The sequence below is a fragment of the Acartia tonsa genome, chromosome 11, assembly GCF_053477335.1.
Source record: "Acartia tonsa isolate MP-2025a chromosome 11, ASM5347733v1, whole genome shotgun sequence".
NCBI classification, from domain to species: domain Eukaryota; kingdom Metazoa; phylum Arthropoda; class Copepoda; order Calanoida; family Acartiidae; genus Acartia; species Acartia tonsa.
Genome location: NC_137270.1, coordinates 31,052,648 through 31,067,824, shown reverse-complemented (window position 1 = coordinate 31,067,824; position 15,177 = coordinate 31,052,648). Strand labels below are relative to the sequence as shown.

At 32.9% G+C, this 15,177-nt stretch overlaps 1 protein-coding gene across 5 annotated transcripts in view; it reads right to left on the bottom strand.

Moving 5' to 3' along the window:
• LOC145332758 (ATP-sensitive inward rectifier potassium channel 12-like) overlaps nucleotides 1-15,177 on the bottom strand; it is a 107,599-nt gene that overhangs the window by 59,093 nt on the left and 33,329 nt on the right. For 3 of the 5 annotated variants that reach the window (XM_080177811.1, XM_080177812.1, XM_080177813.1), the window contains exon 1: nucleotides 13,334-13,442. The exons of the other annotated variants lie outside the window; for them this stretch is intronic. In XM_080177811.1, coding sequence (XP_080033937.1) covers nucleotides 13,334-13,374 — 41 coding nt within the window. In that variant the 5' untranslated portion in view covers nucleotides 13,375-13,442. Of the gene's footprint in view, nucleotides 1-13,333; nucleotides 13,443-15,177 lie in introns of those variants that run through there. 5 annotated transcript variants of the gene reach the window in all.

Sequence of the window (15,177 nt, the reverse complement as noted above, 5' to 3'; positions counted from 1 at the left end):
TCCCAGGAATCAATATACCAAAAATCAGATCAATCGGATAATTAGATCACATAAAAATTTGATGTTAAAAAAGTAAAAAAAATCATCATGTTTAAAATGGACGTACGGACATTTTGGTAATGATTATAGAGTTGCTACGCTTTCTAAATCGTACCTAACTGCTAAAGGAATCACCATGCAAAATTTGAAATCGATAGGACAATTCTAACATGCCTAAATTAACGAAAAAAGCGTTACGGACGGACGGACGGACGGACGGACGGACCGACCCTAATTATAGAAAAGCTTAACTTTTAAAAACTACCACACTATAACTTTATGTTTTTTCTAGGGAGGTAAAGGAATAAGACAATGGATGATAAAGGGGGGGGGGGCGAAAGTGACACTTTTTGAAACCAAAACTAAAAGTCAACAAAGGAACTCAACTAAAAAAAGAGTTACAGGTCTGAGATTTTGCATGGCAGTTGCTTTATAGGGGTACAATATGGAACTGTAAAGAAACGGCGGCGCAACCGCCGAAAACCGCCGTTTCCTGCCGAATTTTTTTTTGCCTTTTCTCGGCGGTTTTCGGCGGTTGCGCCGCCGTTTCTTCACAGTTCCATATTGAACCCCTATAAAGCAACTAACATGCAAAATCTTAGACCTGTAACTCTTTTTTTTAGTTGAGTTCCTTTGACTTTTAGTTTTGGTTTAAAAAAGTGTCACTTTCGCCCCCCCCCCCCCCCCTTTATATACAATATACAACTCCAATGATGATAAATAAATAAAATTACTCCTATTGTTGAAAAGTAACCAACCAATCAAAATTATAATTTTTTGAGTCAAAAAATAAGATAACGTGGTTATAAAACTTTGGATACCAGCACCATTTACGGACCAGAAGCCCCTCCCCCTCCCTGGGTTGACTCAAAAATAGTCATCATATCAAAAACTGTCAAGAAATTATGCCAAACATTAACTATAACCAACACTGGAATTAATCGGTATAGTAGCCAGGGAGGGAGGGGACATTGGACTATTATTACTTCATTCCCCAAAGTCTTATAATACCGTTTTCTTATTCGTTGACTTTACAACTTTGGGGACTTCTTATTGAATTCTGATTGGTTGGTTTAGGAAGTTGAGTGTCGAAACGTTTCAACCAATAATTGTTATCTACAGAAGGTGTAATTTTGTGTATCATTAATGAAGATGTACATCAATTTATCGGCCATTGTCTTATCTCATTTGATCTCTGAATAGTAGCGTAGCTTTGCATTAGCAACAATTGTTAAAGGCGAAGATTTTCTATAATTCGGGTCGGTCTACCGTATGTTCGCTGAAAACGGATAGCTCTTTTCATTAGTTTAGACATAATATAATTTCCTATCGATTTCAAACTTTTCATGATGAATCCTAACAATAAGGTACAATCTAAGAAGCGTAATTTGTACAGAAAATTTTGAGTAATCAATACGTTTTTAAAAGCGAAGATTTTCAATAATTAGGGTTGGTCTGTACGTCCGTCAATAACAGATAGCTTTTTTGCGTTAATCTAGACATGTTAGAACTGTCCTATAGATTTCAAACTTTGCATGATGATTCCTGGATTAGTTAGATTAAATATAGAAAGCGTAGCAACTCTATAAACCAAATCCGTACGTCCATTTTAAATGTTGATTTTTAACTTAAAAAAAAAAATTATGTAATATAATCATCCAAATGATTTATGGAGTACTGAGTCCTATTACAATAAGGTAAAATATTATCAGCGAAGCATCTCTATAATCAAGTCCTAAAAATGGATAAAATGGGGAGGGGGGGGGGGCAAATACCCACAACATTAATAACCAGAAAGATAACATCCAAAAGAAACAAAGCACAAAAATCATTATCATAGAGAGGATGAACGGCTGATAAAAAAGAAGAAAATATTATATAAATTTTAGTACCAAATATTGGGTAATGCTATAGTCCCTTTTGTGGCAACGTCTCTAAAGGGGCGTATTTTCAGATTAGTTTTTAATAGGTTATTTATGGTTAGGTCAGTTTAAGTAGGGTTAGGTGATTGCCCCACAGGGTTAGGCAATTCGCCCCGTAGGGTTAGAGCTCCTCCCAACGGCTTAGAAATAGAGGAAAGGTATTGTGAAAATACGACGAAACGCCCCTTAAGAGGCGTTGCCACGAAAGGAACTATACCTGTTAGTTTACATTATTGCATCGCTCACTCCATATAGTTACGGACGGACAATGAGGATTATAGAGAGAATTGTAGAGTTCTACACAACTTTAAAAATATACAAGCGGCTGCGACCCAAACATTTAGGAGCTAGGGAACGGAAGATTAAAGCATGAAACTATAACAGGACCAATAAAGAACTAAAATCGGTTATGTAGCTTTCTAGATCTTATAGCCTAACCCCCCCCCCCCTTCACAAGCTTCCCTGAAAAGTAATACCAATTGGAACAATAAATTTGCGATATTAAGCGTCAGACAAAAAAAAACCTAAAACTTTATATTATAGGATAATCAAATTTGTTAAGTTGTTATTAATGTACATACTTTAGGGAGGTTAATAAATCAGGGATCTTAAGGGATAAGACAATTATACAATGAACAATAACTTGATATACAAACCCAATAATGAAAACAAAATTACCCCATAAGTAAATTGCCTACTTTTATTCCGCCTTCCCTTTCTTTGTGCTGTGTTAATGACCCAAGCTAACTATTGTACCTCCACCCTTATCCTTACCAACCCACAAAACGTTTTCGATTATTGTGATAAACTTAAAACAAAGATAAATATTTTAAACAAATTAAATATATCATTTACTATATTGTTCTTACCTCTCAGTTTTTTTTAAAGACCATGTTGGCGATTTCTGTTTTAGATATTATTTCTTTTTGATTACGAAAAATGTGTCATGTTTAAATTTTGCTAAATAAACAATTAAAATTCAAAACTTTTAATTTCAGTATTTGAATCTAACTGTTTAAAAGCACTATTTAAAATAAGAATAATGATTTTAACTTCTAGGAATTTCTTATTCTATTGCTTCTATATATTAATTAACTTATTATAACTTAACACTGAATCTGAATCAAAACTCGCGTTATATCTTCACTCTCTCACTTGTATTTTACTACTGAAAGGTATAGTTGACCCGCGCCAGTACGCACACACACACCCAAACACACGCATACATACATACACACAAACACAAATTTTATATCTATAATACAAAGTAGAACGATGTCTGTCTGTCCGTCCGTCCGTTCTTAAGATCTCGGTAACCACTGAACCAATCGGATTCTACTCTTCAGGGATCATACCTACTGGTCCTTTACTGGTTTTAGGCTATTTTCTTGGGGGGTGGGACACCCCCAACCCCCCAAAAAATAAAAAATCCCCCGCCCATTTTTTTCTTTTCTTGAGGAGGTATTTTCTTTTTTCTTATGGGGAAGTACTTATTTTTTTTTTAATTGCCTCTTGGGGCAAAGCCCCTAGAGTGTGGGGCGAAGCCGCTAGTAAATAATACAAAGTAGAATGATGTCTGTCCGTCCCGTAAGATCTTGGTAACCACTGAACCGATTGGATTCTACTATTCAGGTAATATACCTACTGGTCCTGTGGTGGTTATAGGCTATCTTGGGAGAAAAAAAAATACCCCCAATTTTTTTTCTAAAATCTTTTTAGTATAAATTTTTTAGTACTCCATAATTCACTTTGTCCATCAGTCCGTCCGTAACGCTATGGGGGAAATGAGATTTACTCAGCTCCTATAAAAGACAAAATGCTGAAACTTTTTGACAACATTCCCATCATTAAGGAGCAAAATTAACTAAATATCATCAAAGGCAGTCAAACTGCTTTTTAGCAGGTTTTAGGCTATTTTTATATTTTTCACATTTTCCTCCATATCTTTGGTGTTTCAAATTTTTTTCAATTATAGATATCAAAATTAAATTTCCCGTCATTTAAAAAACAAACAATGACAGTCAGCCTGCCTTGTTGCAGGTTTTTGGCTATTTTTAAATTTTTCACATATTTTTCCATATCTCTGGTGTATATGGTCTGATTTTCCAAATTTGAAATGTCCGCCTGTCTGTCTGTCCGTCTGTCTGTCCGCCTGGCAATCCGTCTGTCTGTCCGTCTGTCCGTCCGTCTGTCCGTCTGTCTGTCTGTCCGTCTGTCTGTCCGTCTGTCTGTCCGTCTGTCTGTCTGTCCGTCTGTCTGTCCGTCTGTCTGTCTGTCTGTCTGTCCGTCTGTCTGTCCGTCTGTCTGTCCGTCTGTCTGTCCGTCGGTCTGTCCGTCTGTCTGTCCGTCTGTCCAAGAGGCAATTAAAAAAAAAATAAGTACTTCCCCATAAGAAAAAAGAAAATACCTCCGCAAGAAAAGAAAAAATGGGCGGGGGATTTTTTATTTTTTGGGGGGTTGGGGGTGTGTTATCCCCCAAGAAAATAGCCCAAAACCAGTAAAGGACCAGTAGGTATGATCCCTGAAGAGTAGAATCCGATTGGTTCAGTGGTTACCGAGATCTTAAGAACGGACGGACGGACAGACAGACATCGTTCTACTTTGTATTATAGATATAAAATTTGTCTGTCCGTCTGTCTGTCCGTCTGTCTGTTCGTCTGTCTGTCCGTCTGTCTCTCAGTCTGTCTGTCCGTCTGTCTCTCAGTCTGTCTGTCCGTCTGTCTGTCCGTCTGTCTGTCCGTCTGTCTGTCCGTCTGTCTGTCCGTCTGTCTGTCCGTCTGTCTGTCCGTCTGGCTGTCCTTCTGTCTGTCCGTCTGTCTGTCCGTCTCTCTGTCTGTCCGTCTGTCTGTTTAGTTTAGGGTAAAATTAATTTTCCTGTCATTTAAAGAAAACAACTAGGACGGCAAGACTGGGTTTAAGCAGGTTTTAGTCTATTTTTGTATTTTTTACATTTTTCTCCATACCTTATTTGGTTGGTCTAGAGCTGTTTTGAAATTTGGCGACTGGCAGCTTAAAAACAGCAAAATTACAGGTAGGAAATAGAAAATTGGTCAAAAATCGGTCAAGAAGTGGTCAAACATTATGGCCTTACTACTCACGGAAATTTATTATTGCTCAAGGATGTACCACAAAATTTATTAGGTCCCTAGCTGAAATAGAAGCCACGAAATAAAAGATATAAGTCTATAGTAAAAGCCAGACAAAAAATCGGTCATAAAATCGGTCTTGAAGCGGTCCAACAGTCAAACAGTCATAACACCATTATTCTCAGATGTTCATTGATATCCCAGTATTCACCAAAAAAAATTTTAGGTCTCTATCTTATACACAAAAGTCAAAGTGAAGAAATTAAGATTTATTCAGAATTTTTTCTAAATTTGGTGCCACCTAACTGACTTTGACTTGATGCCACGACCGACCAACACAGACCAGATATCCTTATAAAATCAACTCTTGCCGACGTATAGTTACTGAACTTAAAAAGTCATGAAGCCAAAGCTCTATATCTTACCTACAATAAAATGACATTGAAAAAACTAGAGGGGGGGGGGTCAATATGACTTCCTCCCCTCCCCCCGATCTGTAAGGGGGGTTAACTCTGACTCTATCTCACTAAATGTCATATATAACTTTTGGTGATATTGTGTCAGATTAGGTAATTTTCTTAACTCTGACTCTATGTCACTGAATGTCACATATAACTTTTGTGATACTGTGTCAGATTAGGTAATTTTCTTAACTCTGACTCTATGTCACTAAATGTCATATATGACTTTTGGCAACATTGTGTCAGATTAGGTAATTTCCCCAACTCTGACTCTATGTCACTAAATGTCATATATGACTTTTGGTAATAATGTGTCAGATTAGGTAATTTTCTCAAATCTGATTCTATATCACTAAATGTCATATATGACTTTTGGCAACATTGTGTCAGATTAGGTAATTTCACCAACTCTGACTAAATGTCATATATGACTTTTGGCAACAATGTGTCAGATTAGTTAATTTTCTCAACTCTGACTCTATCTCACTAAATGTCATATATAACTTTTGGTGATATTGTGTCAGATTAGGTAATTTCCCCAACTCTGACTCTATGTCACTAAATGTCATATATGACTTTTGGTAATAATGTGTCAGATTAGGTAATTTTCTCAACTCTGACTCTATGTCACTAAATGTCATATATGACTTTTGGTAATAATGAGTCAGATTAGGTAATTTTCTCAACTCTGACTCTATGTCACTAAATGTCATATATGACTTTGGTAATAATGTGTCAGATTAGGTATTTTCCCCAACTCTGATTCTATATCACTAAATGTCATATATGACTTTTGGCAACATTGTGTCAGATTAGGTAATTTCACCAACTCTGACTAAATGTCATATATGACTTTTGGCAACAATGTGTCAGATTAGTTAATTTTCTCAACTCTGACTCTATGTCACTAAATGTCATATATGACTTTTGGTGATATTGTGTCAGATTAGGCAATTTTCTTTACTCTAACTCTATGTCACTAAATGTCATATATGACTTTTGGTGATATTGTTTCAGATTAGGTAATTTCTCCAACTCTGACTCTATGTCACTAAATGTCATATATGACTTTTGGCATTAACCCATTAGTGCCGAACCGGGTTTGAAAACCCGGTTCCAGAAAATGTAAAAAAAAAACGGTTTCCGGCTTCATAATTGCATCATTCTCAGTATGAATCCCCCCTCTACTACCCTGGCTTTCATTTCCCCCTGGAGCAGGCAGTTTTGCTTACTTCTGTTTGCCGGTATAGATCAACAAAGTTTGAAAATCATGAAAATTCAAAATACCCCATCTAACTTTTTTGTTTTTATAGTAAAGTTGCTGATTTTTTTCGTTAAATCTAAAGTTTATTGACAAGTACATCTATTTGTGAATTCGTTTTATTTAAATTATTATTTTTTATATGATTTTTTTATCGTTTTTTTACGCCCTATATAGGCCCGGTTCGGCATTTCCATTTGGAGTCTGAAATTTTTATTACCCGGTTTCACTAATAGATCTTTTTTGACAACAACAACAAAACAGGTTTTTTTTACCTGAAATCGCCAGCTAAACACGAAATTTGAAATAAATCGCTTCGTATTATACTTGCAGCTCTATAGATTACATGAGGTTGTGTAGTTTTCAATTACGGATCGTATCAAAGTTCTAAAAAGTGTTCATCTCACTTTTGGCGTTCAAAAATTACATTTTTCGATTTTTGGTCAAAATAACCGGGTTTTTACAGGAAAACCGGGTTTTAACGCCAGGGGAAAGCACCAAAAACGGGTAATAATGCCTGGTTGGTATTTATGGCCGAGCCGAACCGGGTTTTTTTGTAACTTTCCTGTGCACGCCACTAGAGCAAAACAAAAAAATACGAATTCCGTTTTGACCATTATAAAGCTTCCCTGAAACTTTCAGCTCGATCGGCCCATAAAAGTGGCGCTCAGCACTAATGGGTTAATGTGTCAGATTAGGTAATTTCTTCAACTCTGACTCTATGTCACTAAATGTCATATATGACTTTTGGTGATATTGTGTCAGATTAGGTAATTTTCTCAACTATGACTCTATGTCACTAAATGTCATATATGACTTTTGGTGATAATGTGTCAGATTAGGTAATTTTCTTTACTCTGACTCTATGTCACTAAATGTCATATATGACTTTTGGTGATATTTTGTCAGATTAGGTAATTTCCCCAATTCTGACTCTATGTCACTAGATGTCATATATGACTTTTGGTGATATTGTGTCAGATTAGGTAGTTTCCCCAATTCTGACTCTATGTCACTAAATGTCATATATGACTTTTGATGATATTGTGCCAGATTAGGTAATTTCCCCAACTCTGACTCTGTCACTAAATGTCATATATGATTTTTGGTAATAATGTGTCAGATTAGATAATTTTCTCAACTCTGACTCTATGTCACTAAATGTCATATATGACTTTTGGTAATAATGTGTCAGATTAGGTAATTTCACCAACTCTGACTCTATGTCACTAAATGTCATATATGACTTTTGTTGATAATGTGTCAGATTAGGTAATTTCCTCAACTCTGACTCTATGTCACTAAATGTCATATATGATTTTTGGTAATAATGTGTCAGATTAGGTAATTTTCTCAACTCTGACTCTATGTCACTAAATATTATATATGACTTTTGGTAATAATGTGTCAGATTAGGTAATTTCACCAACTCTGACTTTATGTCACTAGATGTCATATATGACTTTTGGTAATAATGTGTCAGATTAGGTAATTTTCTCAACTCTGACTCTATGTCACTAAATGTCATATATGACTTTTGGTAATAATGTGTCATATTAGGTAATTTTCTCAACTCTGACTCTATGTCACTAAATGTCATATATGACTTTTGGTAATAATGTGTCAGATTAGGTAATTTCCCCAACTCTGATTCTATGTCACTAAATGTCATATATGACTTTTGGTGATATTTTGTCAGATTAGGTAATTTCCCCAACTCTGACTCTATGTCACTAAATGTCATATATGACTTTTGGTAATAATGTGTCAGATTAGGTAATTTTCTCAACTCTGACTTTATGTCACTAGATGTCATATATGACTTTTGGTAATAATGTGTCAGATTAGGTAATTTTCTCAACTCTGACTCTATGTCACTAAATGTCATATAGACTTTTGGTAATAATGTGTCAGATTAGGTAATTTTCTCAACTCTGACTCTATGTCACTAAATGTCATATATGACTTTTGGCAAGAATGTGTCAGATTAGGTAATTTTCTTAACTCTGACTCTTTGTCACTAAATGTCATATATGACTTTTGTTGATAATGTGTCAGATTAGGTAATTTCCCCAACTCTGACTGAATATCACTAAATGTCATATATGACTTCTGGTAACAATGTGTCAGATTAGGTAATTTCTCCAACTCTGACTCTATGTCACTACATGTCATATATGACTTTTGGTGATATTGTGTCATATTTGTTTGTTTGCCAAAAATGAGAAAATAACCTGACATAATGTCACTAAATTTCAGATTGAAATCTGAATATTAGTAAATTTTTGTCATATCTGAATATTGGTAACAAAGAGTCATATTGAGACAGATTTAAATCTGAAATCTAGTGACAGTGGATTTCTAATCTGACCGAAAAGGGGTAAAAACTACTAGGGTCAGGATATAATACATCCACTCAATGTGAAGGTTTATCTTATACCCTACAGAATACTGATGAATCCCTGTCTATCAAAAGAATGTCCAATGGTTATTGTTAACCAGATCTTTAAAAGACTAACCTTAGCCTCGGATAGCCTTTGAGGACGGGGATATACCAGAAGAAAGTTTTGTGTATCTTTAAAACAAATCTTGCTTATTAATAAACATGATATATGGTCAAACGCCCTTTAGACATCAACCCTTTGATTGAACGACTTTTGTCTGTAAATCCTGACTTTGTATGGTAATGAGTTGTGTCTATTTTGGTCTAAGCCACCCCCCCCCCCCCTCTTGTTGTGCACCTGACACAGCAGCAGTAGGAAACAGTTTAATGTCTTTAGTTTTGGCAAAGGTTTAGATGAATATACAGCATGACCCTCAAAAAAGTATTTTTAAGCATCTGCAGCCCTTATTTCTCAATGAATTATAAAAAAAATGCATATGTTCTTGTTCTCCATAGTATTCCACATGAGTAGATATAAAAATATTTTTTTTACCTCCATTAACACCGGAGATTTTTAGAGCTAAAGTTTTGAAAAAGTGACTGAGGAAAAAGTAACTTTTAACATGAAACGACTTTTTTAGCAAAATTAAGGTAGAAATCCTTTTATTTTTGTTACTAGCAGAAACTTTATACAAAAATGAAATAAAAAATTTAGTTTTTGAGTAAAAAGCATTTTTTTACACATATTTTTTGAGTCTTTTTAGTTTAATGATATTTTGAAAAACTTACTTATTAGGCAAAATTGTTTAAGATTAAAAAACCAAATAAGTCTTTATGAATATAGCAGGAAAATTGTTTTTGTTTCACAATCCTAACTTTAATAACAAAAAAGTTATAAAGAAAATAAAATCAAAACATAATGATTTTTTTGTCTAAAAAGCTTAATTACCCCCCTATTAAATTATTGAGATGTCAGAAAAGTAGGCGGAGCAACTGTCATAATTAATCCTTTTCTCAAATAAGGGTTAACAAATAACCTAAAATTTGCAAATAATCAATTCATTTAGTAGTATTTTTTGCCATTAAAAATTTATATTTTTTGGTGGAATAAAAAAGAAATAATTAGTTAACTTGTTTTTCTTTGTGTATCATTATTCAGTTGCCAGAAAAACATAATATAACCATCCAAAAAATAAGAGAAACAAAAAAAAATTCTTTTTCTCAGTCACTTTTTCAAAACTTTAGCTCTAAAAATCTCCGGTGTTAATGGAGGTAAAAAAAATATTTTTATATCTACTTATGTGTAATACTATGGAGAACAAGGACATATACATTTTTTTATAATTCATTGAGAAATAAGGGCTGCAGATGCTTAAAAATACTTTTTTGAGGGTCATGCTGTAGACATAAGAATTTTATAAACTTTTCTGTAATCAAATTGTCTTATACCTATTTTTTTTTATTTTGAATTTTAGCAAAGTGTTATGTTACAACTGGCTTATAATGTAACTGACATTAATATAGTTAATCCTTATTAATCTTAACTAAAATATTATTGTGCAAAATCAAACATGTAAAAAAATTTAAAGCAGAACAAGCTAGAAATTTCTTGTGATACAGTAGAAATCTGTTTTAAAGGATATTTTTTTCATTCTTATAAAAGATTTTCTTCAGATTTTTTTATTTAAAGTTCAAGAGTTGATTTTTTTTTACAAGTACATAAATCTGGCATATTCATTTTATAAATGTTACATAAAAGTTTATAAACATCATATGTTTGAAAAAGCAATTATTTAACATTCAACCACACTGTGTTCCAGAAAAGCCAAAAAATGACAAAAAATCATAGCGAGTGTATATTTTAAAATTTTGACGAAATTTTATTTAAGTAGCAATAAGTATCCATATATCTTTCAATGTAATGACAAAATTTTGAATATCTCCATCCTGGTTGGCACAGGATGCCAGCAGACCTGGCAGGGTCATACAGGTAAAGAGCAAAGATATTTTGTTTGCCTTAAACTAAGCATTTTAAATTACCAAATACTAAAATATCCTATACTAGTACATACCAATATGAAATTTAGGTGTTTAAGTCAATTTCAGGGTCCAGGTATGATCCTGCAGGTCCTGATCCCTCAGAAATCTTAAAACAGCTCTTGAGACCGCAATTTTTAACCTATAGACTTCAAATTTTAAACATAAGCTTTTCTAACAAGTATGTATGACCTAATGAAACTATATGAAAATCTGCCGCCGTTTTACCACCGATCGCCGCCACCGAAATTTATTTTTTGAGATTTCCAATCTCAAGTTTACATACAGATGAGCCTGTTTCTTATTTATTTTCTGTGTGTAAATGTATGGAGGGAGGGGACAATGGGCTGTTTATTATAATAGTCCCCAAATTCACAAAATAACGTTTTCTTATTTGTAGGCATAACAATTTGTGGGACTTTTATTGAATTTTGATTGGTTGGTTTATTAGTTGAGTGTCAAAACGTTTCAATCACTAATTGTAATTTAAAGAAGGGCCAATTTTGTGTATTAGCATTGGGAATGTACATTAATTTCTTGGCCATTGTATAATCCCTATAAATCTCTGATATAAGACTTTCATTTTATTTTAAATTTACTTGAAAGGAAGCATTTTCTATCTTAAACAATACAAATTCTACTTGTCTTTTTGAAAGCACCTTTTGAAAAAGGTTGCTTAATATAAGTGTGAAGGGAGTAAATAATGCTAATTAAAGAAGAATATATATTTGAACTAGGAAACCACATAATATTTTTTAAACTTCTAGTTTTAATGGGTTTAGATGTGGATATAAGTGGGGCATTACCCCCCCCAATTAAAAGGTAAAATAGTTCAAATAAGAGCCTAGACATTTAGGGATAATCTTTATTTAAAACTTTTCTTTACTTTTAGTTTAATTAATTATGTGTTGGAAATAAGTAGAAAAATAAATTACTTTTATATCTTAAAAAATTGTTATTTTTTTATAGACCCAGTATCTTTAGGGCTTAAAAAAACAAACTTCGCATACCTTCGCATACACAGGGTAAAGTTCTCTGATATTATACATACATCTAATATCACCATGTAAGAGGATTTGCTGGGACTCTTTTGGTCTTAAAAGATCTGGAACCAAACGTAAAATTTTCATTAGAAGAAAATTGTCTATTTTACAGAAATCGAGTATGCTAAGAAAACCATCTACAATTACAACAAAAAATAGAGATTTGACTTCTTTTAAAGGCTAAACGTATAAATCATTACATACTGATTCCAAAAACATATAATACTTAAAAATAGCTTTAAAAATAAGGGGTCCACATTGATTTGAAATGTAGTTTAGTTGACCTTAAAAATAGTTGTTTACAATGATGAAAAGGAACTTAATTCCATACCTCTGGTATAATTACACGTAAAATTCTTATTTTCCATAGAAAAGAGCTAATTCTTTCGGCTTTATTTCCCAAAACTTGTGTATATTACTAAACAATTGTTTAAAAGTGTATTTTCCAAAATGTAAAAAACGATTTTTTGTCACCCGTGGAACATAGTGAACCACCACCAGCCCCCCTCATCTATCCTCTCCTTAGATTTCTTAAGGTAACAGTAATTTTAATATAAAAACACAAACAAGGCTTGCAACATCCATAAGAGCGAAGGTCTGTATTCAAACGAACATGAACACATGTAAAGGGTAAAAACTTATTAAGCAGAATGAAATTACAAACAACCACATGACAAAACTGATTTGACGATAATATGAGTTTAAATCGAAGTGGCTGTGCCTGACATATCACCGTCATTAAGGTATTCAAAAAAAATTATTTATTTTACTAATCTCGACTATCTTTAATGTATAAAAATGGTCATTGATAACATATTATTAATATAATATTCTAATGGTATTTTTGACAGTGACAGTAACGATGATTTACAAAATAACCCCTTCTTTAGATTGTAATTACAATTTGAAACGTTTGGTTACTCAACTTATTGAACCAACCAACCAAAATTTAATAAAAGTCCCCAAAATGTTTAAACAAACGAATAAGAAAAAGTGTTTATAAAACTTTGGGGACTAGTGTAACAGCCCAAAATCTCCTCCCTCCCTGATAAACGCTACTATGGGGCATTATTTCCTTGGGAAAGCAAAACTTATGTAAACCTTGGTTTGGTCGACTGTAGTCCGGCTATAGATGTTTTCATCGAGAGACTGATGGTCTGAAACTTTAACTAACATATCAATTACAGAATTACGTCAAAATTTTTAAACAATTGAATATACAGTATGTCAATATCATTGGTCTTTTTTCAGTAGGCGATAAAAAAATACAACTTTACATTTAAGAATGGTTACTAAAAATAATACTCTGTACATTTCCACACCAGTTTCGTGAAGAAAAATTTTTTTTTCAGCCCATTGCATTTTTTAAACATTGGCCCTAGATTGGAAATATACAAAGTACCATGGCTTTGAATTACTATGATATTTTTACTGTATGTGCTAATTCCAGTTTGATTTGTAGTTTTGACATAAGGGTCCATTCTTGAGGTTTCATACTGTATACTTTACAATAGTTGTTTGAATTTTAAGATATTAGAAGTCAAACTTACTCCCTAATCTTGTAATTTAAGAGTTATTTTCATTATCCCAAATTACTCATTTATTCCTGTTCTAATGGATCGAATGCTAAATTTTCACACAAATAGTGTATGATTTAAATAAATTAGAATATCTAAAAAATCTTTTATTTTATTACTGAAAACTTGGATGTACTTCTAAAAACAGTTTTGAGCAGATTAGATCTAATTATTTTTGACGTGCACTTAAAATATACAGTTATAGTTTTTCTTTATATAAGGTCAACTTTTATAGCCTCTTGTATCCAACCTATTAAAAAAGCGCAGGTTTTTAAACAAGTTAATTGTTCACTAAAATTGTTTACGTTAAGCAGTTGGGTTGATAAAATGTTTTTAATGCCTCCATTTAAATAACAGTATTTTCTCCAGAATAAATTTCAATTGAGTGTTTTTTTTGTTCTTAGGCTAGAAAAGTTTTAATGTATCAATTTTCTTAATTAAATAAAGAGACTTAACTTCAACTTCTCAACTGTTCAAGAAATTAAAAATACACTAACTTCCCCACTTTAAAACTGTGCATATCAACACACTTAAGTTTTTGATGTAAACAATTGTTTCAGTGATTTAAAAATGATTTATGTCTTTTATCATTCGGTGTGCTATCACTTGTGCATCAACAAATCCTCAGAACCGCCATCTAAGGGCGGCGATAAAGTGGTGTTTAGTGTTTACACCCACTCAAATTTTGAAACCTCTCATTTCACCTCCCTCAAATTTAAAAGAAATACAATAGATTATCCCCCTCAAATCTTATATACCCCTCATTCTACCCTTCTTCAAAATAAAAAGATTGGACGTCCCATATTCCTTCCTTTTGCTTTTCTCTTATCATTAAACTACATCCCTAACTTAATAGCTACGTTTCGTATTGTATTTTTGTTTGCAAATATGAAGCAGACCGCGGATATGTTTATGAGGAAGTGATGGCACGCTATATATGAATCTTGTCAGAGTTCATTTATTTAATCACCTTACAATATTTGTCTATTTATTTGTTACAAGTGAGAGATATATCCCACGAAGAAAAAAAGCAGCCCCTTACTTTTTTACGAAGTTTTTACTGAAACTTCTGATTAAATTTAAGACCACTATTTATCTTTTCAGGGACACGACAATACATAATAATAATCTTTCCTTAAATTCATAATTGTGAAGAAATATTAAAATAGAAAAACAAAAGCAAATTAATCTAACTGTTAAATTTTCCTCTCCTTTCTAATGAAGATACCCAAAAACTGTAAAAGTTTGACTTCTAATACGTTAAATATTATATTTTTCAAAACAAAATTAAGTTAAAATCATTATTTTCACTATAAAACTATCTAACTATCACTCTTTTTAGCAATAACTAGCTTTTTAATAACATTA